Here is a 24,331-nt window from a genome sequence, read left to right on the forward strand (position 1 = left end):
CCTGTCCACAATCCTCAAGGCACAAGTCAGGACTGTGTTGGAATATTCTCCACTTGCCTGAATAAGTGCAGTTCCCACAACACTCAAGAACCTTGACACCATTCCAGACAAAGCAGCCTGCTTGATTGGCACCACATCCACAAACATTGACTCCCTCTACCACCTTCGCACAGTAGCAGCAGTATGTACCATCCACTAGATGCACTGCAGGAATTCAACGAGGCTCCTTAGACAGCAACTTTCACACCCACGACCACTACCATCTCGAAGGACAAGAGCAGCAGATAGATGGGGACACCACCACCTGGAAATTCCCCTCCAATTCACTCACCACCCTGACTTGGAGACATATCACCATTCCTTCACTGTTGCTGGGTCAAAATCCTGGAACTCCCTTCCTAAGTGCACTGTGGGTGTACCTACACCACATAGACTGCAGTGGTTCAAGAAGGCAGCTCACCAACAACTTCTCAAGTGCAAATGGGGATGGACAAGAAATGCTGGGCCAGCCAGTGAAGCCCACATCCTTACAGCTGCAGGATCCATCGCTCCCTACCAAACAAATAAAAAAAAAGAGAGAGAGAGAGAAAGATGGAAGCAGGTTGGAAGGAGAAAGATTTCAAACATCTGCAACACAACCAGAGCATTGACAGAATCTCCCAAACCCTCAACCTCCACCATCCAGAAGGACCAGGGTAGCAGGTATATGTGAAGACCATCACCTCCAAGTTCCCCTCTAAGTCACACACCGTCCTGACTTGTCTGACATCCAGTACTGGATGAACAGAAATTTCCTCCAGTTAAATGTTGGGAAGACTGAAGCCATTGTCTTCAATCCCCACTACAAATTCCACTCCCTATCCACTGACTCCATCCCTCTCCCTGACAACTGTCTGAGGCTGAACCAGACTGTTCACAACCATGGTGAAATATTTCACCCCAAGATGAGCTTCCAACTACATATCCACATCATCACCAAGACCGCCTATATCCACCTCAGTACCATCTGCTGACTCCACCCCAGTATCAGCTCATCTGCTGTTGATACTCTCATCCATTTCTTTGTTACCTCTAGACTTTACTATCCTAATGCACTCCCGGCCGGCTGGCCTCCCACATTCAATCTCCCTGTAATCTTCAAGTCATCCAAAACTCTGCTGCCCATGTGCTTACTTGCACCAAGTCTTGTTCACCAATCACCTCTGTGCTCACTGACCTACAAAGATCCCTGTTTTAGAAGCACCTACATTTTCAAATTCTCATCCTTGTTTTCCTCCATGGCTGTAATCATCTCTATCTCTGTAACCTCCTCCAGCCACACACTCCTCCAAGATCTCGACACTTATCTAATTCCAGCCTCTTGAACATTCCTGATTGTAATCGCTCCACCATTGGTGACCGTTCTTTCAGTTGCCTCGACCTCAAGCTCTGGAATTTCTTCCTTAAACTTCTCCACCTCACTTTCTCCCCTTTAAGATACTCCTTAAAACCTACCGCTTTGACCAAGCTTTTGGTCACCTGCCCTAATATCTCCTTATGTGGCTCAGTGTCAAATGTTACTTTGTAACATTTCTGTGAAATGCCTTGTCATGTTTTATTATGTTACAGGCACATTGTAAATTATTGTCAATGACCTGGACATATACCGTTGTTCTGCCTCATCAATAAGACATTGTAACTCAAAGCGTGAAGCAGTTTGATGGACAAGTTGTTCCCATTGTCATTGAAATGATTCCAAAAACATTGCCCCCTACAAAGATGGCGGCCGCTCATGCGCCCTGTTGTAAATTGCCTCCAACAAAGATGGCGGCCATCTCCCCCGGGTCGGTAACTGGGAAAAAGCTGCGGCCTCGCTCGATACAAACAGGTGACGGTCTCCCCGGCATCATTCTCGGGGTTTGCTGCTTATACAACATATTTGCGAAGCCTCTCCGCCCACCTGGCGGATCCATCGCTCCCTCCGCCCCGCCATTCACCCACTCACCAATTGAGGTTCACAGAAAGATCCATCTCCCCATCGCCATTACTCACACTGCGCATGCTTCACTCCCAGCCCGGCCCCGCCCCTCATTCACTCCGATTGGTTGGAGGACCAGCCGCTCCCGTTCGGTCCTCCGGCTCTTTCTATTGGTCCGGAGCTTCCTTCAATCAGCCGGGCATTGTGACGGTTTCAAATGGTGAGAGCGGCCACAGACTCAGCCTGACTTGCTGATTCTTGGCAGCATTTTCTGTTTGGGAATTAGAGCTAGAGATGGATGGTCAGTTCCCCTCTGTCCGGGGGGGATTCACACTCATTTCCCTAGTGCACTGATTATCACCTTTACTTTACATGAGAAAGTCCCCGGTTCAATCCCGGCTGGAAGCTTTGTGTTTACAATTGTTACTGAGGAGGAATTAACAGTGAGTTTAGTTTCATGTCGAACAGGGGGACAGTTATTGTCTCATTCTTCAAAAGCTTCTTCTTCACCTCTAAACAGGGAACAATAATTCAGAAAACTGATCCACTGTGATCCAAAAAGAAGGTACTGCAGATACTGGAAATCCGACCTCAAAACAGAAAACATTGGAAACACTCAGCAGGGCAACAGCTTCTATGGAGATAGAAACAGAGTGAATGTTTCAGGCTGGTGACATTTTAACCAAACTGGAAGAATTTAGAGATTCAATAGTTTACAAACAAATACAGAGTCAGTAAAAAGAGAGAGCGAGAGGGGGAAAGAACAAACGGTCTTGTGATAGGATGGAAGGCTGGAGCGATTAAATGACAAACGGGAGGATAATGCAAGGCAACTTTAGAGACAAGGAAATTGACTAATGGGGCAAGAGGAGAAACAAAAAATAGGCCCAGAGGAAGTACAAATGGTGACAGCAGAATCATCACCAGCACCTACTGTATGAAAAAAATGGGAGTGGTAGTTATGATCTGAAATTGTTGAAATGAATGTTGAGCCTGGAAGGTTGTAAAGTCTCTAATCAAAGATGAGCTGCTGTTCCCCCAGCTTCCATTAAGATTCATTGGAATAATGCAGGAGGCTGAGGACAGAGAGGTCAGATAGGGAGTGGGTGGAGAATGTAACTGGTAAATGGCTTGAAGCCCAGGATCCATAGAGCAGTCACCCAATCGGTATTTGGTCTCCACAGTGTAGAGTAGATCACATCGTGAGCAGTGAGTACATATCACTAGATACCAAGAAGTACAAGAAAATCACTTTGCCACCTGGAAAGTGTGTTTGGGGACATGGAATGTTGGTAGGGAGGAGGTGAAAGGGTGGGTGCTGAATCGGCCGTGCTTGATTGGAAATGATTCACAGTGTTGATCAAAAGAACACCAGAAATAAGAGCAGGGGTAGACAGTCCGTCCCCTTGAGCCTGCTCCAACATTGAATGATCTTCCACCTCTACTCTACTTCCCCTCCCCCACCCCCCTCCCGTTCCATATCCATTGATTCGCTGAAAGTCCAATTATTAATGGATTTCCATCTTGAATACGCTTATGATGGAGAACAATAAATTCAACTGAATTTTAATCTGGAAAATGTACAAACAAGGTGCTCTTGAATTGCAAATTCACTTCCTCACTCCTTGGCAATCATGTTAACTGTACTTTCCACTGGCCCCGTGCAGAAATCTAGTCATTCTCTGACTTTTTAAAAATAAGAGGTCGCCTATTTAAACAGAGTTGAGGCTGAGTTGTTTTCTCTCAAAGGATGGTGAGTCTTTGGAACTCTCTTCCTGAAAAGGTGGTGAAAGCAGAGTCTTTGAATACTTTTAAGGCAGAGGTGGATGGATTCATCATAAGCAAAGAGGTGATAGGTTATTAGATGCAGATCTGAGTTTACTATCAGATCAGCCATGGTCTTATTAAATGATGGATCAGGCTCGAGGGGCCGAATTGCTTACTCCTGCTCCTTGTTCGGATGTTACTGACAAGACAGAGTTTAAATGTTCTGTGTATGGAAAGAAAAATCATTTGTTCACATCGCCTGCTGAAACTCCAGTGAGTTCACCTCTAACTATAGGGAGTCATTCTGCAGTTATTTACACCCAGGACAGAACTATGGCAGAGGGCGTGTGCACTTTGTTTGTCACATCAATTGACTTCATGATGTTATATCTTGGCTCTGGGCTTCAATCGTCATCGGGTCACAAAACACAATTTTCAGTTCATAAAACTGGCTTTTCAGTGGCGGCGGAACTACCCAGCATTCAAATGGGAGCAGAATGTGCCCTATCCTCACTTTAGCAGCTCCCTGTACATGCGCATGCGCCTTCCGTCCAGATACATGAGCATGCGTAGTGCTGGTCTGTGGCCGAAGGTGCTCAGAGCGAGTGAGACAATTTCGAGTGGAGGAAACGAACAGAGTTAGTGAGTGTGTGAGGAGGAATGGAGCCAGCGGAGTGGGCAGGAAGGCTTCATAAAAACACAGTGCAGGCCGCAGACCCCAAATAACAAGGTTCCGGTCTTGTGTTTGCAGAAAACGGGCCGCAGAATTCTGGATTTCTCCCTTCGCGTGGCCCGGGGTAACGGCCGCCATCTTTATAGGGGACAATGTGCAGCAGGGCGCATGCGCGGCTATCCTGGTCCAAGTAGCAGGAGGAGAGAATGTTGTGGATTTCCAAGATAAAAGCAAAATACTGCGGATGCTGGAAATCTAGAACAAAAACAAAAATACCTGGAAAAACTAAGCAGGTCTGACAGCATCTTTAGAGAGGAATACAGTTAACGTTTTGAGTCTGAATGAGTCTTCATCAGAACTAAGGAAAAATAGTCAAGAGGTGAAATATCAGCTGGTTTAAGGGGGGGGCGTGGGACAGCTAGAGCTGGATACAGGGCCAGTGATAGGTGGAGATTGCCAAAAGATGTCATAGACAAATGGACAAAGGTGTTGAGGGTGGTGATATTAGCTAAGAAATGTGATCATGGGGACATTAAGGGTAGAAAGCAGGACGAGCAAGGGACAGATAGCCCTAGTGGGGGTGGGGTGGGGTGGGGTGGGGGGAAGGGATCGAAATAGGCTAAAAGGTAGAGATAAAACAACACCTGCCTCTTTACTTCCCCCTCCTCACCGTCCAAAGGCCCAAACACTCCTTTCAAGTGAAGCAGCATTTCACTTGCACGTCCCTCAATTTAGTTTACTGCATTCGCTGCTCCCAATGCGGTTTCCTCTACATTGGAGAAACCAAACACAGACTGGGTGTATGCTTTGCCAAACACCTTCGGTCTGTCCGCAAGCATGACCCAGACCTCCCTGTTGCTTGCCATTTCAACACACCACCCTGCTCATGCCCACATGTCTGTCCTTGGCCTGCTGCATTGTTCCAGTGAAGCTCAATGCAAACTGGAGGAACAACACCTCATCTTCCGACTAGGCACTTTACAGCCTTCTGGATGGAATATTGAGTTCAACAATTTTAGATCATGAACTCTCTCCTCCATTCCCACCCCCTTTCCGATCCCCCTTTTTTTCCAATAATTTATATAGATTTTTCTTTTCCCAACTATTTCCATTATTTTTAAATGTATTTCCATTCATTGTTTTATCTCTACCTTTTAGCCTATTTCGATCCCTTCCCTTCACCCCAACCCACCCCCACTAGGGCTATCTGTACCATGCTTGTCCTGCTTTCTACCCTTAATTAGCACATTCCTTAGATAATATCACAACCTTCAACACCTCTTTGACTTTTGTCTATGACATTTTGCGGCAATCTCCACCTATCACTGGCCCTCTATCCAGCTCTACCTGTACCCCCCGCCGCCCCCCCCCCCCCCGCCCCGCCTTAAACCAGCTTATATTTCACCTCTTTTCTATTTTTACTTAGTTCTGTTGAAGAGTCATACGGACTCAAAACGTTAACTGTGTTCCTCTCCGCAGATGCTGCCAGACCTGCTGAGTTTTTCCAGGTATTTTTATTTTTGTTTTGGATTTCCAGCATCCACAGTTTTTTGCTTTTATCTGTAATAATGGCGGCTGATCCTACCCAGGATGTTCCGCGGGTTCGAATACGGTCTATCTCCATCAGCATTAGCTCCACTGTTTTGAATCTAATTTTCAATTTATCCGTGAAGTCTGCAAATCTGTTGTCTTCCTGTTTATGTCTGCAGTTCTTCACCTCCTTAACTCTCTCTGCGCCATTGTTGCCACCTGCACATTGCGACAACTGATCTTCAATAAGAAAATTAACAACTTTTCGATAGAGCGTTTTCTGGGGCGCATGGCATTGTGGGAATGCTGGCCGCCATTACTCAGCTGCTGTCGCTGAGAGTTTTCATGCAATCCGAAGGCCAATCTTAATCTGTTTCTTAATCGGGTAATGCCGCCTGACCTGCTAGGTATTTAAAGTATTTTATCTCTTAATTTCAGACCCAGCCTTGGAGAGTTTTGCTTTCATTTTATTGATTTTTTAGAACCGAGCCAAAAACGCAGACAGACCAATTCGGAGCCGGTTTGAATTTGGTGGGTGTTGGATGGGGGTCTTTATTTGTTGCATCAGTTTGGGCTGGAATGTATTTCACCCCGAGGATTTTGGAACAAAGTCAATTTCCAACGTGAGACTGTCAAGGGAGGTAGATTCTGGGGGAGATTCGGTTGCTAAACAGACACTATCAATTCATTTAAGAACATTCTCTTAGTAACAAATATTTCTATGGTGCCTTTTGATCCGAGATTTTTTTTGTTAACTCCATTCTTGGTATTTGGGTAACAAGACGAGCAAATGTTGTAAATTCCCAGTTGTCTGTTGGTCAGATGTTGGTGGGCCATCTTCCTGAACAGCTGCAGCCACTGTGGTTAAGGTGCTGTTTGGTAAGAGTTACATAATTTTCACTCAGTGATGATATATGTCCAAACCAACAACAACAAGTTGTATTTATATAGCACGCTGGATATTATAAAATATTCCAAAGTATTTCACAGGAATATTACATTCCAATAATTGACACTGAGGCACATAAGGAGACGTCAGGGCAGATGATCAGAAGTTTGGTCAAAGGGATGGTTTTATGGAGAGTCTTAAAGGATGAGAGAGAGGCAGAGAGGTCTAAGGAGTGAATTCCAGAGCTTCTGGCCTGGGCAGCTGAAGGCACGGTCACCAATGGTGGGTCAATTAAAATCAGGGATGCTCAATAGGCCAGAATCGGATGACCACAGATATCTTGGAGCGATGTAGGATATTATTGAAATAGTGAGGGGCGAGGTCCTTGATGGATTTGAAAACAAGGATGAGAATTTAAACATTTCAGGTTCTGCTTAACCAGGAGCCTATGTAGCTCAGTGAGCACAGGGGTGTTGGATGAACGAGAATTAGTGTGAGTAAGGCCACGGGAAGCAAAGTTTTAAATCACTCCATCTTTATGTGGGCAGCTAGGAATAGTCCGGTTTAGAGGGAACAAAGGAATGGATGAGTTTCAGCAGTAGATGAGCCAAGGTAGGCAATGTTCCTTCACTCACACCTTTACCTTTACAGATGTATACAGATTTTTAAGGATAACTCAAGTCACAAAAGCTATCTTATACTTTAATGTACACAGTAAATACCTAGTCCATATAAACCTATAGCACCGTGTAGTCAGACACACCACACTCTGACCTCAAATGACAGATGTCACCTCAACCAGATGCTATGGATCTCTCCTCAACTTCCCCCAGACGCTTGTCTCACCGTGAGGCAACCAGTTTCACTGAATTCTGTCCTTCACACGAGAGTTTCCACTCTCCACTTTCCAAAACCTTGCCTTGGAATCTTCTCCCAAACTGACCTTTTCTCTCAGACACCTTCCACAAGGGTTCACCTCCAGGGTTTCGAACTCTCCTTCTGATGTTCTTCTTCCCTGGGTAACCATATTCATTCGAGTTGTCTTCCATGCACTCTCTCTCACCAACTCAGCCATCAACAGTACACCACTGCTTCACATGCCCATAGCAAAGATACAGACCTTCAGTTGGCTCTTTAAACCTTCTTGCTTCTTGCAAACTTTCCTCACTTAAAAACTGAAGCTTGGAGACTTTCTCTCTGCCCCTCACTCTTAACTTCACTTAACAGGATGTTTTCCCAGGTTCCTGTCCTTCCTTTGTCCAGAAGATCTTCTTTGGACTTCCCCCCTCTTCCATTCTCCTGGATTTTTAGGGGTTTTCTTCAGTTTGGAACTTCTATCTGTCCACTTTGCTCCAGTCTCGCTGGCAGCAACTTCAAAACCAGCTGAACTCCAACAGGTTCCAAATAAAACTGCTGCCTTTCTTCTGTGTGTGTGTCTGAGGGAGGAACCTATGTATCTGTACACCCCCGCCTCCCTCCCCCCACCCCAGGTGCTAGGCAACAGCAATGTTGTTTCTCCTCTTGCTTATTAACTTTTACTTTATATAGATTGTAAACGTCTCATTAGAAATGCAACAGCCTTTTAAGATGAAACTAAAACATTTGATCTTTCTTAACACACAGATACAGAAAAACAAAACAAACCTAAACTTTAAAGCTAAGACTCATTCCTAATGCCTACAAAAATAAAGATAACATAATTAAACTAACTCTATATCCTAACAGGACTGAAGACAATGACTTAAGTCTTCCCAATATTTAAATGGAGGAAATTTGTGTTCATCCAGGACCAGATGTCAGACAGTCATGTCTATGTGTGACTTGGAGGGGAACTTGGAGGTGATGGTGTTCACATACACCTGCTACCCTGGTCCTTCTAGCTAGTGGAGTTTGAGGGATTGGGAGATTCTGTCAAAGTTCTGGTCGAGTTGTAGACATATAAAATCCTTCTCCTTCACCCTTTGCCTCTCTCATCTCCCTCTCTCTTTCATCTGATAGATGCTGGACTTTTGTATTGGTTCTGGCCAGTTGGCAGGTTCCCTGTCCTGATGTGCATTAGTGAACGAGCTGGGTCCAGCAGCTTTGATGGTCAATTTTCCCAGTGCCGGCCCCACAGGTTACCAGTTTCATTCAGCTCAATTTCACAACCTGCCTTTGTGTTTTTGTGGGTTCTCTCTCACTCCCTTTTTTGCTGTTTTGAATCAATTTCACAGGGGGTAAGAAGGAGAGGATTTACAGTCGGGAAACTGAAACCAAACATCACACCAAGATCTCACAGAGTCACCCAATTTATCGTAATCTGAATAAAATCGGATTTTGAACATGGAAGGAAAAAGCACCGTTCACAGTGGGGAGAAACCGCACATCTGTTCTGTGTCTGGACGCGGCTTCAGCCGATTATCTGGTCTGTCGAGACACAAGCGCAGTCACAATGGGGAGATATCGTGTAAATGTGGGGATTGTGGGAAAGAATGCAATTTCCTGTCTAAGCTGGAAACTCATCAGCGCAGCCACACTGGAGAGAAACCATTCACCTGCTCTGTGTGTGGAAAGGGATTCACTCTGTCATCTGATCTGCTGAGACACTGGCGGGTTCACACTGGGGAGAGACCATTCACCTGCTCTGAGTGTGGAAAGGGATTCACTCTGTCATCTGATCTGCTGAGACACTGGCGGGTTCACACTGGGGAGAGACCATTCACCTGCTCCGTGTGTGGGAAGGGATTCACTAGGTCATCCAACTTACAAAGACACCACAGAAGTCACACTGGGGAAAGGCCATTCACCTGCTCTGAGTGTGGGAAGGGATTCACTCAGTCATCGAACCTGCGGACACATCAGCGAGTTCACTCTGACGAGAAACCTTTTAAATGTCCAGACTGTGGGAAGTGCTATAAAAGTTCCGGGGACCTGATTCGTCATCAATGGGTTCACACTGATGAGAGGCCATTCAGGTGCTCTCAGTGTGGGGCTGGGTTCAGGAGGTTATTTCACCTCACTGCACACCAGCGCACTCACACTGGGGAGTGGCCGTTCACCTGCTCAAAGTGTGGGAAAGGATTCATTACCTCATCCCATTGGCTGAGTCACCAGCGAGTTCACACTGACAAGAGACCTTTTAAATGCCCAGACTGCGGGAAGTGCTATAAATGTTCTGGGGACCTAATATCCCATCAACGTGTACACACTGACGAGAGACCGTTCAGGTGCTCTCACTGTGGGACTGGATTCAAGTGGTCATCTCAACTCACTGTACACCAGCGAATTCACACTGGAGAGAGGCCTTTCACCTGCTCCAAGTGTGGGAAGGGATTCATTGACTCATCTAACCTGCTGAAACACCAGCGAGTTCACAAGTAACTATAGTGATTGGATTTTGGTGTTAATCACGTTGAGCACTGAACCATGTTCATTGGGGTCTGTTTGTGCTGATATTAATAAACCCCAGCCCAGTTATAAGTGTTAATATTCTGGATAAAAGTGAAATAAATCAGGTTGTGTTGAACACACGGTGTTGAGTCTTTTAATATCTCGAACACAAGGCAGTTTCTCTCCCTCCCACATCTTCAGCCACATTGGCACCAGTTTTGTGTTCACCAGTTTCTTAACCTTATGCTCCCATTTATTTACATTTGAAACTTTAATTCCTAAAACTAAAAGTTATATTCTAAAACATATGAATTATATTCACGACAGCTCTTAGTTCGTATGTTTGTATGTCCCTCTCCCTTGTTTCCTCCATCTTCACACCCAGCAACACGTGTGAGGAACTCATGGAGCTTCTTTCTCACTAAGATTGAGACAATATGATCAGCTGCATCTACTGCTTCTCTCCCTTCCAGTAGCCCACCGAGACAAACATCCCCCTTGTCTGAGCCCTAACTAATCTCTTTGTCCATGCAACCTCCATACACACATATGAGTGAATTCATACTGGAGAGAGGGGGTTTAATACTTAGATTGTACCAAGAGCTTTAAAAACCTACAGTCACTGATGTTTCACCAGTGCATTCACTCCGGTTCCACTCCATTCATCTGCTCTCACTGCAGGAAGAGGTTCAGGCGATTGTCCATCCTGCTACAACACTAGTGAGTTCACACCGGGGAGCGGTCATTCATCTGCCCCATGTGTGAGGAGGGATTCACTGTTGGCATATCAGTGATTTCACACCGATGGAAGATATTTTAAATGCCTGGATCACAGGAAGTGTTATAAAAGTTCTGTGGAGCTGATGTGCCAACAACAGTGACAAAAGACCATACGTGATCTCTCACTGTGGGACTGGGTTCAGGCGATCATGTGAACTCAGGGTCCACCAGCGCACTGACACTAGGGAGAGACCGTACGCCTGCTCCCTGTTTGAGAAGAGTTATCCCACCTCAATACACATCAACTTGTTCACACTGATAAGGAATCTTTTCAAACTTCTGTCCATGAGCAGCGATTTCAAAGCAAAATGGATTTGCTGACACACAAACACATTCACACTGGGGAGAGGCTGTTCACCTGCTCTGTGTGTGGGAAGAGATTCACTCAGTCATCTCAGCTGCTGACACAGGAGTGACTGCTGAGGTTAGATTCTACTGTTGTTGCTTCTGTTAATCACATCCAGGGCTGAATTTTGTTAGTGTTATTAACCCCTGTGACTGGCCTGAAGTTTAATATTCTGGACAAAATGTCAAACAAATCAGCTTTGATTTAACACATTGTTGTAGATTTCTGTCTTTCCCACTTGGGTGTTTAACATCACCTGGCTGGAGCTCAGAAAGGACAATCTGGGTCGTGGATCATACAGCAGGAACAGAACTTCAACCTGGACACAGTCCCTCAGGGTCACACTGAGAGGGACAAACAGCACTTTGGTCTTTCTTATCTCTCTTCACTGACAGCAAAGCCCCCGTGTGGGTTAATCCTGAAGTGTGTAAGAAATGTGTCCCAGCCGCTCTCTTCCATGGTTCAGATCTCCTGGACATGGAACAGAAGGCTCATTTCCAACTGAGACAGGAAGAACAACGGTAAATGCTGCAACCGTGCTGTCAAGTCAGAAATTTGTGTAAAACTGTGATCTGTTCCTGACTGAAAGTGAAACAGCAGGTTTAAGTTGAAAAGATAAATTGGTAACCAGGGTTTCCCAAAGACTCACTTGACAGGTCAACTCAGGTTCAGCCCTCAAGCCCTGGGATTTGTTACAGAACTCGCTGCTCTCTTGGTCCTCTGACCTCTGAGCTCTCTTCCTTTTGGTTTCCAGAACCATCAACAATCACTCGCCAACATTATATTGGGAGATGGAGTTCAGGGGGTGGGAGAAAGAAGCAAATTGTGGCCATGAATCTGAGTTTGGAATTAAAATTAGATAAACATAATTACATATTGAAAGAGAACATTTAAAATAATACAATGAATCACTTTAGTTTTCAATGATTATGATACTTTATCCTTCACACCCTTGAATGCATAAATGGTGATCCCTATTACCCACAATGTTAAGTGTGCGTTAATACAGCCTATCTCCATCAGAAGGGCACAAAGTACATGGAAAGGCTCTGCCCTGTGCGCTGGCCTCCCTGCAGGGAGCATGCGTTTTGCTGCTTCAGGAAGCTAGGGGGCGCAAGCTTAGCCTCAGTAACAGTCAATAAATAATTATAAACCTGTGGGGACTTCCAATGGTGGCTATTCTACCCAGCATTCCCCGCGATGCTAAATGTCCCCTATCCCCACCGGTACGCATGCGCCTTGCCACCCAGTGTTCCAAACATGCGCAGGGTGGGTGGTGATGATGGGGAGATGCTTGTTCACAGAATCACAGAAATGGTATGGTGCAGAAGGAGGTCAATCGGTCCATCGTGTCTACACCGGCTCTCTGAGCTTTCTAACTTAGTGCCAATGTCCTACCTTTCCCCCATAAACCTGCACATTGTTTCTATTTGAATAATCACCCAATGCCCTCTTGAATGCCTCAATTGAACCTGCCTCCACCACACTTCCAGGCAGTGCAGTCCAAACCCTGATTACTCACTGTGTGAAAGTCTTTTCTCATCTCACATTTGGATCTTTTGCAAAACACTTAAAAACGTTCTCGGTCCATTTATGAGTGGGAACAATTTCTCCCGATATGCTCTGTCCAGACCTCTCATGATTTTGAAAACTTCTATCAAGTCTCCTCTTAACCCTCTACTTTCCAAGGAAAACATATCCAATTTCTCCAATCTTTGCTCATAACTGAAGTGTTTCATCCCTGGAACCATCTCGTAAACCTCTTCTGCATTCTCTGCAATGTGTTCACTTCCTTCTTATAGTGTGGTGCTCAAAACTGCACACAATACTCTAGCTGAGGTCCAACCAGTGCCCTGTATAAATTCATTATAACCTCCCTGCTCTTGTACCCTATGCCCCTCTTAATGAAGCCTAGGATACTGTATGCTTTAGAAACAGCTCTATCTACTTGTCCTGCCACATTTAATGACTTCTGCACATATACACCCAGAACTCTCTGCTCCTACACACCTTTATTTTATACAGTCTCTCCATGTTCGTAGCACCAAGGTGTATCACCTCACACTTCTCCACATTGAACTTCATCTGCCATCTATCTGCCCTCTCCACCAATGTGTCAATGCCCTTTTGAAGTTATACATTGCCTTCCTCACAGTTTACAGTTCATGTTTTGTGTCATCCGCAAACTTTGAAATTTTCCCCTGCATACTAAGGTCTAGATCATTTATATATATTAGAAAAGCAAGGGTCTCAATATCGACCCCTGAGGAACTCCACTACAAACCTTCTTCCAGCCCGAAATATACCCATTAACCATTACTCTCTGTTTCCTATCCCTCAGCCAATTTTTAATCCACATTATACCGTCCCTTTTATTCCATGAAAGGAGACAGAGTCTCTGTTGAGAAGATCTTGCTCTGTGCAAAGAGGGGAACACTCTGAAGGCGAGTCGTATGGACTCGAAATGTTAACTTTGTTTCTCTCTCCATAGATGCTGCTATACCTGCTGGGTTTTTCCAGCATTTTCTGTGTTTGTTGTAGTGAACCTTCACTGGTGCCCTTGTCCTTCTAGATGGCACAAATCGTGGATTTGGAAGGTGCTGTCGAATGAGCCTTGGTGAATTCCTGCAGTGCAGCTTGTAGATGATACACACTTCTGCAACTGTGCATCAGTGGTGGAGGGAGTGAATGTTTGTGGATAGGGTGCCAATCAGGCAGGCTGCTCTGTCCTGGATGGTGCCAAACTCCTTGAGTTTTGGGGGAGCTGCACTCATCCAGGCAAGTGGGGAATATTCTATCACATTCCTGACTTGTGCTTGTTGATGGTGAGCAGGCTTTGGGGTCTCAAGAGATGAGTTACTCATCGCAGGATTCCTAGCCTCTAGCCTGCCCTTGTAGTGAAAGCATTGTGAACTGGCTAGTCCTGTTTATTTCTGTGAATGCTTACGGATGACCAGGAAAGAAGGAACACAGAAGTGAAACAGGAAAAACAGATGGGAGTGTTTGGAAGGTTCTGACTCCATTTAGCCAATAATTAATTCTGGAGGCACCAAAAGGAAGGAACACTGAGCAGCGCAATCGGCAGGATGCAAACCTGCGGGGGCAGATCCCAGTGGAGTTCGAATCCATCACCTTAATCACTCAGCCATGACTGGAGACCTCACACTGGTGTAAATGTTGTTCATGTAAAATCATGGAATGGTTACAGCAGAGAATGAGAGCATTCAGTCCCGCCTATTCCCAGTCACCCTACAATTCCTACAGCCTCCCTTGTTCTTCCTACCAAGACAAACCACGTCATAGGTCAAATGCCCCGAGCCTATCCTAAGGGATTTGATGAAACGTCTGAAAGGATGAACCAACAGAAACTTTGGCAGTGATGAGATTCAAATCCACGACTCAATAGAGGCTGCAGCCTAAATCCAGCGCCTTTGACCACTCAAACACGCCACTGCTGGCAATATGATAGCAACTATTGCCTTGAGTGGTATTGGTGCTGAATAAAAACATAACAAACAGCAGCAGAAATAGACCATTTTGTCGCTCGAGCCCCTCACAGTTCCATAAAATCAGAGCCAAGAACAACACATAGAGACCACTCAGCCCGGGTCAGAGGAACAGAGGCCATTCAGCTCTTTGATCCTGCTCCACCATTCAATAAGGTCATGGCTGATCTTGTGGTCTCAACTCCACTTTCCTGTCTGTCCGTTCTGCCCCCTCCCCCCGCAACACCCACCCCCACCCCCCCCAACCCCTCGCCACCCCCCGCGACCCCCCGCGACCCATGGCCCTGGGCTCGCTTGTCTATCAAAACTCTGTTTAATACTGCCTTGAATAAATTCAATGACCCAGCCTCCGCTACTTTCTGGAGAAAATTCGTCAGACTAACGACCCTCTGAAAAATCTAAACAAGTTCTCTTCATCTCCATCTGAAAAGGGAGACCTCTTACTCTTCTGGAATTAACTCACCTGGTCCCTCTCCCCCACCTTTTCCCTGGACATGCTGCTGTTTTTGGTCCAATTCCCTATTGAGTTCCACGACTTAATCTGCCATCCCCACACTCTCAATTTAACCCAGCTGCCAGATCCATCCCTCCCAGGTCGCCATGTGGAAATGCATGGTGACCCTGCACTGAAGAACAGGTCCCAGACATACTCAGCTACTTAACAACAGAACAACATGAAGTGATTATTGTGAAAATTGAATGAGACATTTTAAATCATCAAGACATTAACACACACTCCATAGAGAAACTGACTGTCAAACTATCAGGATAGAATTAAACACACCAGTACCTATCAGAGGGAGTAAAATTAAAGTGAAGAGGGAAATAGAATCTGGATGTAGAAAATATCCACAAGGTGGATGCAGGTGAACAGAGAGCTGGAGAATCTTTAAAGTTCATGCATGAACTTTTGTTTGAGCCAGATGTATTTACGACATGCCAATAATTTAAAATTGTGTGTGATGATCTGCAGGTGGGGAGGACGAATCTCAGTCGATAGTTATCACATTTAGTGGATAAAGTTTTCACATTTATTCTTGGTGGTAGCTCAATGGTTTGTGTTGCTGATTCTGATCATTCTAGTATCTTTAGTATGTTATCTACGGTTTGTCATCAAGAAATTAGGCAAACAGCTGGTAGCTGAGAAATAGTGAAGTTGGTCAGAAATCAGTTGCGAGAAGTCAATAAGGACATTCCCTTACAAAAACAAAAATACCTGGAGAAACTCAGCATATATGACAGCATCTGTGGAGAGGAATACAGCTAATGGTTCGAGTCCATATGACTCTGCATTCCCTTCTCAGGGTGGAGAGATCTGTAAGAAATCACTGTCTAATAACCCTAAAAAATCTTCAGAAACGTATTGAATATTATAGGAATGGCTCTCCCTCCTCTCTCTATCACTTCGGATCAAAGATTCCTGGCTTGACAAACATAGGACAACATATCCCAATGTTACTTCATAGGGATGGGCTCGGGAGTTAGGGAACGGACTTTGTACTGGTGACTGAAGACAATGGTTTTGATTTTCTCAATTCTTAAAAGGAGCAAATTTCTGCTCATTCAGTACTGGATGCAGGATAAGCAGTTTGATAATTTAGTAACGGTGGAGGAATGGAGAGGGATGGTGGTGAGGTAGAGCTGGGCATTGTTAGTGTCCATGTGAAAACTAACACGGTGCTTTTGGATGATGTCACCTCGTGGTAGCATGTAGATGAGAAATAGGAGGGATCAAGGATAGATCCTTTTTTTGGGATGGATGATGATGGTGGATTTAAAGGTGTGAGGAACAGTACCAGAAGAGAGAGAAAAAAACATCATATCAGCATCATATCAAAATAATATCAGCAAACATGGAGAAGTTGAATGGTCAGCAATTCAGTGGGAATAGGGTCACTGGAGCAGAAGGCGAGTCTCATGGGCAAGATGAGCACTGAGGGGCTATGAAGGGAAATAGGAAACTGGAGAAAGATCTGAGTTCAGAGCTCAGACATGGGGGGAGCTTTCGAGACAGTTGACCCGGTGGGCTAGGGGAAGGGAGGGAAGCAGCTGATCGGATTGACTCAATCTTAGTGACAAAGAAGCTCCATGAGCTCCTCACACTTGCTGTTGGAGGTGAGAATGGAACAGACAGTGGAGAGGGAGAGCATTTCTGTAGAGATATGAAAAAGACTCGACACACATTGTGTTTTGCACAAAGCTGATTTATTTGACTTTTATCCAGTATTTTAATCCCTATAACTGGGTGGAGTTCATTAACATCAGCAGAAACAGACCATTGAACATGGTTCATTCCAAAATGTGATTAACAGCTCAATCCAATCATTGTAGTTACTTGTCAACTTGAGTTAATGTTTTGAGTCCATGTGACTTTAAAAGGCCTCATCAGTATGAACTCGCTAGTGTCTGCAGATGGGGCAACTGAGTGAATCTCTTTCCACACTTAGAGCAGCTGAATGGTTTCTCCCCAGTGTGACTGCCTGAACCCAGTCCCACAGTAAGAACATCTGAATGGTCTCTGGTCAGTGTGGGAATGTTGATGGGGTATCAGTTTCCCACACCTTTTAAAGCACTTATCACACTCTGGGCATTAAAAAAGTCTCTCATCAGTGTGAATGCGCTGGTATCTCAGCAAGTGGAATGATGTCCTGGACATCTTACCACACTGTGAGCAGATGAACAGCCTCTCCCCAGTGTGAATTCACTGTTTCAGCAGGTCAGCCCAGGATAGAAATTAAGAGACAGACACATCTCTTGGTTTGAGTTTGCTGTGTGCAAATCCTCCCTTTCTTAAAAGGAGTTTCCAAACACCCGGTGTAAATTCGGCTCTGGGAGTTTTTAAGATAAAGGCAAAATACTGCGGATGCTGGAAATCTGAAACAAAAACAAAAATGCTGGAGAAACTCAGCAGGTCTGACAGCATCTGTGGAAACAAAGACAGAGTTTCTAATCCGGGTTTGGAGTCCTACACCGAGTGTTTGTGAACCCTCCTAGTCCACCCTCCGGATCCATTCCTCTCCTGTACTCGCGTCTTTCTCACCAGCTGCATTTTCAATCCTTCATCCCGGCTCCTACACTCACACTGCGCATGCTTCACACTCACTCCGCTCCGCCCCCTCATTCAATCCGATTGGTTGGAGGACCAGCCTCTCCCGCACCGCCCGTCACCCCTCCCTCTTCCTATTGGTCCGATGAAGCCGTCAATCACTGAGTTGGAGCATGCGCAGCCGGTGGAGGCAGACGGGTAGACAGCTCCAGCGAGCGGATTTAAAATGCGGATTTTAGAAAAACGAATGCGGACCCAGTGCCGAACACAAACCCGTGAACATAGAGGGGGCTGGCAGGTGAGTTGGGAAGCTTCATAAACTCACTGTGTTGGCCCCAAACTCTCAAAAAGGTGCCTTCGGTCTCGCGTTTGCTCGGCGCTGCGGGGATAAGGCCTGAATTAACGGCCGCCATCTTTATAGGGTCAATATAGCGATGGACGCATGCGTAACCGCCATCTTTCTAGCGGCAAGTGCAACAATGCGCATGTGCGCACCATTCCAAGGAGGGGTGTACAATTTGCTACAGGGCGCATGCGTTGTATAAAGTGACAACACGGCCTGAGGGAGACATTCATCAAATGTGCGGTCGCCGGGACTTTTAGATCAGCAACAATAGAATTGTAAACCCATAGTCACTCATTCGTACAGAATTTAAGCATTTCTTAAAAAAGAGACATGCTGTTGAAGGTTTTCATATTGCACTCATCTGGACAGATGCAAGAAAACCAAATTTCAAAGTGAACAACAATTTATACTGCACGAGGAAAGGGTGATGATTGGTTTGGCCAGTCAGCTCTGATTGGTTAAGGCGTTGCCATGGAGAATACACCAGGGAGCGATCATTCCCCCCCTCCCCCCGCCCCCCCCTCCCCCCCGTGCTTTTGTTTAATTCAACCAAAGGCCCCAAGCCTGGACATGTTCCTTCTGTCTGCAGAGGACAGGTCCTTGTGCATGAATATATGTACCTTCTAGCAAGGGGAAGTGAGACGCATCACGAGGCTGACTGACTGAAATTTGGTATTCTTGATTTCCTGTTGTGTACAAGATTAAAAAGTTTTGACAGAATGTCTATTTTTTAATCAATACTCGAGTGTTTTAAAGGAGGAAAGTGTGGTAGACAGATGGAGAGATGGAGGAAGAGATTTTCAGAGCTTGCGGTCGAGGGAACTGAAGGCACGGACACTAATGGTGGAACATTTAAAATAGAGAATGTACAAGACCAGAGTTAGAGCAGTGCAGATATCTCAGAGGGTAATGGGGCTGGAGGAGATTTCAGAGATAGGGAGGGGCATGGCCATGGAGGGATTTGAAAACAAGGATGAGAATTTTAAAATCAAGTTGTTGCTTCACCGGGAGCCAAGGCAGGTCAGCAAGCAGAGGGTGTTAGGGCAATGGGCCTCGCTGCCAGTGAAGACACCAACAGCAATGGTGCCAAGTTTGCGGAGCATTGAATGTGGGAGACCAGCCAGGAGTGTGTTGGAATAATCAAGTCTGGAGGTAACAACAGCAGTGATGAGGGTTTCAGCAGCAAACGCACTGAGACAGGGTGAGGTTGTGTGATGTTACGGAGGTGGAAACAGATGATGATGGCACAGATATGAGGTCAGAAACTCATCTCGAGATCAAATGTAACACTGAGGTTGTGAACAGACTGGTTTAATCACAGACTGTTCCCAAGGCGAGGGATGGAGTTGGCATCTGAGAAATGGAGATTTTTGCAGGGACTGAAAACAGTGTCTTCAGTCTTCTCAGTGTTTAATTGGAGTTAATTAGTCATCAGGAAGAGAAGCAGGAACCGGAATGGGCCATGAGACTGATCCCAGGTTTAACTTAGTTAGAGAGGGAGAGAAGGAAGGAAGGAAACCCTGGGAGGTTTGGAGAAACCATCTTCATGATCACTCATTAAATCTCCACACTGTGAGTTTTGAACACAAGATTAACGTCTGCTATCCTGTATGGTCGATCAGTGGGTTTCAGATTAATGACTTGTCACGAGTAATGACTGAAGTGAATGATCAGACATATTGTTATCTCCAGTTGTACTAATTTTTTAAAAAGATACTGAAAGAGTTGTCCAAAACTCTCACTGGATTTCAGCACAGGGAGGAGGGAGAGTGTGTGGGACATGGATTAGAGGCTTTGGGGGAACAAGAGAGGAAAAATGTTCCATAGTATCTAGAATTGTTTGTTCTGAGTTTCTATCCTGTCCTGACAGTGATGGCTTTTGTAACTCCTTTTACAGAGAATTAGAAGACCATAAGACAGAGGAGCAGAAATTAGGCAATTCGGCCCATCGAGTCTGCTCCGCCATTCAATCATGGCTGATAAGTTTCTCAACCCCATTCTCCCACCTTCTCCCTGTTACCTTTTATCCCCTTACCAATCAAGAACCTATCTATATCAGTCTTAAATGCACTCAATGACCTGGCCTCCACAGCCTTCTGTGGCAATGAATTCCATAGATTCACCACTCTCTGGCTAAAGAAGTTTCTCCTCATCCCTGGGCAATTTTTCACATAGCCAGGTAGGGTAGATGCCAGCGTTGTAGCTGTGCTGGAACAGCTTGGCTAGGTGTGCGGAAGGTTCCGGTGCACAAGTCTTCAGTACTATTGCCGGAATATTGTCAGGGCCCATAACCTTTTCAGTACCCAGTGCCTTCAAGCCATTTCTTGATATCACGTGGAGTGAATCTAATTGGCTGAAGACTGGCATTTGTGAATCGATCATTCACTCGGCACTTCTGGTTGAAGATTGTAGCAAATGCTTCAGTCTTATCTTTTGCACTGATGTGCTGAGCTCCTCCATCATTGAGGATAGGTATATTTGTGGAGCCTGCTCCTCGAGTGAGTTGTTTAATTATCCACCACCATTCACGACTGGATCCGATCCGTTGGTGTGGGATCACTTAGCTCTGCCTATCACTTGCTACTTATGCTGTTTGGCTTGCAAGTAGTCCTGTGTTGTAGCTTCACCAGGTTGACACCTCAGTTTTAGGTATGCCTGGTGCTGCTCCTGGCATGCCCTCCTGCACTCTTCATTCTACCAGGGTTGATCCTCTGGCTTGATGATAATGGTCGAGTGGGGGATATGCCGGGCCATGTGGTCACAGATTATGTTCGAGTACAATTCTGCTGCTACTGATGGCCCGCAGCACCTATTGGATGCCCAGTTTTAAGTTGCTAGATCTGTTCGAAACCTATCTCATTTTGCACAGTGGTTGTGCCACACAGCACAATGGAGGGTATCCTCAATGTGAAGGAGGGACTTCATCCCCACAACTACTGTGCCTTGGTCACTCCTACTGATGCTGTCATGGACAGATGTATCTGTGACAGGCAGGTTGGGGAGGATGAGGTCAAGTATGTTTTTCCCTCTTGTTGGTTCCCTCACCGCCTATGTTATTTAGGACTCAGCCAGCTCGGTCAGTAGTGGTGCTACCGAGCCACTCTTGGTGATGAACATTGATGTCCCTCACCCAGAGTACTTTCTGTGTCCTTTCCACATTCAGTGCTTCCTCCAAGTAGTGTTCAACATGGAGGAGCACTGATTCATCAGCTGAGGGAGGGCAGTATGTGGCAATCGAGGGGAGGTTTCCTTGCCCGTGTTTGACCTGATGCCGTGAGACTTCATCAGGTCCGGAGTCGATGCTGAGGACCCCCAGGGCAACTCCCTCCCGACTGTATACCACAGTGCTGCCAACTCTGCTGGATCTGACCTGCCGGTGGGACAGGACATACCCAGGGATGGCGATGGTGGAGTCTGGGACATTATCTGTAAGATATGATTCCGTGAGGATGACTACGTTGGGCTGTTTTATGACTAGTCTGTGAGACAGCTCTTTCGGCACTCACCCCCAGATGTTAGTAAGGAGGACTTTGCAGGGTCGACAGGGGCTGAGATTTGCCGTTGTCGATGCTGGCTGGTCTGTCCAGTTTCATTCCTTTTTTGTGACTCAGTGGTGGTTTGATACAATTGAGTGTCTCACTTGGCCATTTCAGAGTCAACCACATTGCTGTGGCTCTGGAGTCACATCTAGGCCAGACCAGGTAAGGACAACAGATTTCCTTCCCTAAAGGGCATTAGCGAACCAGATGGGTTTTTACAACAATAGTTTCATGGTCATCATTAGACTTTGAATTAGGTTTTTATTAAATTCAAATTCCAACATCTGCTGTGGGATTCGAACCTGGGCCTCTGGATTACTCGTGTAGTGACAATGCCATTAATCCATCACCTCCTCCCTGCTGGGGGTGATGTGCAGCAGTATGCACGTGTGTCTGCCATCCTTTTAGGGGAAATGTGCAGCAGTTGTGATCAAATCTGGAGCAATTAAAATTTCAAGTCAGGATTATGGAATTTGAGGAAGTGAAGATATCTCAGAGGGTTGTGAGGCTGGAGCAGATTACAGAGATAGGGAGGGGTGAGACCATGGAGGGATTTGAAAGGATCAGAAGTTTATAATTTAGGTTCTCCTTAGCCCCAACCCTTTGTAGGTCAGTGAGCACAGGGGTGATGGGTGAACAAGACTTGGTGCGAGTAAGCGCACGGGCAGCACAGTTTTGGATGACCTCAAGATTACAGGGAGGTTGAATGTGGGAGACCAGCCGGGAGTGCGTTAGGATAGTTAAGTCTCGAGGTAACAAAGGAATGGATGAGAGTTTCAGCAGCAGATGAGCTGAGACTGGGCTGGAGTCGGGCGATGTTACTGAGGTGGAAATAGGTGGTCTTGGTGATGATGTGGATATGTGGTTGGAAGCTCATCTTGGGGTGAAATATTTCACCATGTTTGTGAACAGTCTGGTTCAGTCTCAGACAGTTGTCAGGGAGCGGGATGGAGCTGGTGCCTAGGGAGTGGAGTTTGTAGCGGGGACTGAGGACAATGGCTTCAATCTGCCCAATATTTAAATGCAGGAAATTTCGGCTCATTTAGTACTGGATGTCAGACAAGTCAGGATGGTGTGTGACTTGGAGGGGAAATTGGAGGTGATGATGTTCACATACACCTGCTACCCTGGTCCTTCTAGGTGGAGGAGGTTGAGGGTTTGGGAAATTCTGTCAAAGTTCTGGTCGAGTTCCAGATATATAAAATCCCTCTGCTTTACCTGGTACCTCTCCCATCTCTATCTCTCTCCTTCTCTCTTCCCATAGAAGCCAGGGTTTTGCTTATACCCAGACTGGGTGGCAGGTTCCCTTCCCTGAAGGACCTTAGTGAACAAGTTGGGTTTTTATGACAATCCATCAGCTTTAACAGTCCCTTTTCCCTGTGCCGGCCCCACAAATTACCTGATTCATTCAGCTCAATTTCACAACCTGCCTTTGTGTTTTTGTGGGTTCTCTCTCACTCCCTTTTTTCTGTTTTAAATCAATTCCACAGGGTGTTAGAAGGCGAGGATTTGCAGTCGGGAAACTCAATCCAAACATCACATCAGGATCTGATGCAGTCGCCCAATTTATCGTAACCTGAATGTCGTTGGATTTTGAACATGGAAGGAAAAAGCACCATTCACAGTGGGGAGAAACCGTACACGTGTTCTGTGTGTGGATGAGGCTTCAGCCGATCATCTGGCCTGTCAGAACATAAATGCAGTTACAATGGGGAGAAACCATGGAAATGTGGAGACTGTGGAAAAGGGTTCAATTACCCATCTGACCTGGAGAGACATCGGCGCAGTCACACTGGGGAGAGACCGTTCACCTGCCCTGAGTGTGGGAAGGGATTCACTACCTCCTCCCACCTGCTGACACACCAGCGAGTTCACACTGGGGAGAGACCGTTCACCTGCCCTGAGTGTGTGAAGGGATTCATTGATTCATCCAACCTGCGGAATCACCTGGAAATTCACACTAGCCAGAGGCTGTTCACCTGCTCCGATTGTGGAAAGAGATTCATTCAGTCATCCCACTTGCTGAAACATCAGCGAACTCACAGTGGGGAGAGTCCTTTTAAATGTCCAGACTGCGGGAAGTGCTGTAAAAGCTCCAGAGACCTGATGTCCCATCAGCGAGTTCACACTGACGAGAGACCTTTTAAATGCTCAGACTGTGGGAAGTGTTTTAAAAGTTCTGGGGAAGTGATGTTCCACCAACGTGTTCACACTGATGAGAGACCATTCAGGTGTTCTCACTGTGGGGTTGGGTTCAGGCGATCATCTAACCTCACTGTACACCAGCGAGTTCACACTGGGGAGAGGCCGTTCACCTGTTCTGAGTGTGGGAAGAGATTCACTCAGTCATTCCATCTGCTGACACACCAGCGCGTTCACACGGGGGAGAAACCGTTCACCTGCTCCGAGTGTGGGAAGGGATTCACTCAGTCATCCTACCTGCTGACACATCAGCGAGTTCACACTGGGGAGAGGCCGTTCACCTGCTCCAAGTGTGGGAAGGGATTCGCTATCTCATCCACCCTGCTGAGGCACCAGCGAATTCACACTGGAGAGAGACCATTCACCTGCTCCAAATGTGGG

At 46.0% G+C, this 24,331-nt stretch overlaps 2 protein-coding genes and 1 long non-coding RNA gene across 3 annotated transcripts in view; 2 read left to right on the forward strand and 1 right to left on the reverse strand.

Annotated features, from left to right (window-relative positions):
- LOC144698516 (uncharacterized) overlaps positions 1-10,176 on the forward strand; it is a 59,097-nt gene extending 48,921 nt beyond the window's left edge. Inside the window, exon 7 of the mRNA XM_078570453.1 lies at positions 9,307-10,176. Within this exon, the coding sequence (XP_078426579.1) occupies positions 9,307-10,176 (870 nt within the window). The remainder of the gene's footprint in view (positions 1-9,306) is intronic.
- The window catches only part of LOC144698256 (uncharacterized), a 117,243-nt gene that overhangs the window by 58,305 nt on the left and 34,607 nt on the right, over positions 1-24,331 (reverse strand). The gene's annotated exons all lie outside the window — the stretch shown is intronic.
- LOC144698517 (uncharacterized) lies at positions 1,759-24,331 on the forward strand (the record flags this gene model as incomplete). Its single annotated transcript, XM_078570454.1, has 4 exons — positions 1,759-1,867; positions 6,107-6,224; positions 11,707-11,832; positions 23,452-24,331. Coding segments are annotated over exons 1-4 (1,233 nt in total), but the record flags the coding sequence as incomplete, so codon positions are not given.

Source organism: Cetorhinus maximus, chromosome 23 (genome assembly GCF_964194155.1).
Source record: "Cetorhinus maximus chromosome 23, sCetMax3.hap1.1, whole genome shotgun sequence".
Classification (NCBI taxonomy): Eukaryota; Metazoa; Chordata; class Chondrichthyes; order Lamniformes; family Cetorhinidae; genus Cetorhinus; species Cetorhinus maximus.